The sequence below is a fragment of the Palaemon carinicauda genome, chromosome 7, assembly GCF_036898095.1.
Source record: "Palaemon carinicauda isolate YSFRI2023 chromosome 7, ASM3689809v2, whole genome shotgun sequence".
Classification (NCBI taxonomy): domain Eukaryota; kingdom Metazoa; phylum Arthropoda; class Malacostraca; order Decapoda; family Palaemonidae; genus Palaemon; species Palaemon carinicauda.
In genome coordinates, this window is record NC_090731.1 from 65,959,360 (window position 1) to 65,961,859 (window position 2,500).

General features: G+C 19.1%; 1 protein-coding gene across 1 annotated transcript in view; it reads left to right on the forward strand.

Moving 5' to 3' along the window:
• LOC137644333 (uncharacterized) overlaps window positions 1–2,500 on the forward strand; it is a 48,751-nt gene that overhangs the window by 1,960 nt on the left and 44,291 nt on the right. The window contains exon 2 of the mRNA XM_068377322.1: window positions 1,147–1,402. Coding sequence (XP_068233423.1) covers window positions 1,147–1,402 — 256 coding nt within the window. The remainder of the gene's footprint in view (window positions 1–1,146; window positions 1,403–2,500) is intronic.

A 2,500-nucleotide genomic window follows, 5' to 3' on the forward strand; every position in this document is an offset into this window, starting at 1 on the left:
TTCAGCCTCTATTATATTAGGTAATTTCTCAAGCTCAACTTTGGGTAGATTGTAGCAGAATGAATTAGAATTACAAACCTTCGTAATAAAACAGTTAATTATATATTTCTTTAAAGAATATTAATCTAGATACTTCTTTACAGAAGAAATATTTTGTTATATTTTCAAATATCGTTAATCTTATCTTTGTATCTGGTATAACATCAATCTGATATGGAATATATGTAAATGACCTAAACATATATATATATATATATATATATATATATATATATATATATATATATATATATATATATATAATGTGTATATATATGTATGTATATATATATATATATATATATATATATATATATATATATATATATATATATATATATTCTTATAATGAATTCTGGAAATTTATTAACCAGTTCGTGGTCGCTAATTCCATTTGGTAGCCTTTTTTTCTATTTAAATTTCTTATTTTACCATTTGAGAGATAGTAATTTATATCTATATAATGTCTATTGTTGCTTCATAGATTTTTTTTTCTTATAGTATTCAGATTTTCCCTCCGTAATGAGTAATTATACTGGTACTTCAAGATTTTCCTTACCGGAATCCACCCACTTTAAAATTTGAATCGACTCATCTATGATTCCTTATATCTTTTTTTTTTTTTTTTTTTTTTTAACCTTTTCTAATTTTTCCAAAATCTCCGCATTGAACTAAGGAGATCTATCCTTTAGGGTTATACCCTTTTCCATTACTGAATTTGAAACTAAAGCCTCTTTCTCCATTCCTTTACAAGAATTTGAAACTGAAGTTTTTATCGTTTCTCCTTCAGAAAAAAATGAAACTAAAGTCTTTTTTTCATTCCTTGATAAGAATTTGAGTTTAAGGCTTGTTTCTTCATTCCTTGAAAGAATTTGAAACTAAAGTCAGTTTTTTCACCCAATTATAAGTATTTGAAACTAAAGTCTGTTTCTCCATTACTTTGTAAGAATATGAAACTAAATTTTTTTCATTCTAGATAAAAATTTGAAATTAACTTCTGTCTCTTAATTCCCTTAAGGTCGGAATTTTGAACTTATTTCTGTTACTTCATTTTAGATAAGGATTTAAAACTAAAGCCTTTGTCTCCGTTCCATTATCTCCCGTCAGTTTGCTGGGCGTAACACATGGCAGCACAGACTTTGTCTCTCAGGGTCCCTGGGTGAAAGTCCGCCGCTTTGTCGTGCCGCAGTACGTCGCCCTGGGCAAAAACGCCACGCTGGAGTGCGACTACTTGGTGCAAAAACATGCGAGTCTTTATTCTCTCAAGTGGTATAAAATTAATTCACAGTTCTACCAATACATTCCTACAAATGAGAATCCGTTTTCAGTTTTCTCTTTGGAGGGGCTGCACCAGGATCAGGTGGTGAGTACAAAACCATCGAGTTTAGATGTAGTATCTATGTTTTAGCTTGTAAATTTTGGCACACTTTCAAACTGTCGTTAGTCGAATATATATATATATATATATATATATATATATATATATATATATATATATATATATATATATATATATATTTATATTATATATACATATATATATATATATATATATATATATATATATATATATTTATATTATATATATATATATATATATATAATATATATATATATATATATATATATATATATATATATATATGTATATAAACACTAGCTATGTATCTTCCTCATTTTATATATATATATATACATATATATATATATATATATATATATATATATATATATATATATATATATATATATATATATATATATGTATATTTACTGTATGTGTGTATAAATATGTGTGTATAATATATATAATATATATATATATATATATATATATGTATATATATTAATATATATATATATATATATATATATATATATATATATATATATATATATATATATATATATATATATATATATACGTATATATGTATATATATATATATATATATATATATATATATATATATATATACGTATATATGTATATAAATGTATACATATATATATATATATATATATATATATATATATATATATATATATATATACATATATATATAAATATATATATATATATATATATATAGTATATATATATATATATACATATATATATATATATATATATATATATATATATATATATATATATATATGTATATATATATATATTCATAAATATATATATATATGTACATATATATATATATATATATATATATATATATATATATATATATATAAATATATATTATATATATATATATATATATATATATATATATATATATATATATATATATATATATATATATATATATATATATACATATATATATATATATATATATATATATATATATATATATATCTAAAAATATATATATATATATATATATATATAAATATATATATATATATATATATATATATATATATATATATATATATATAT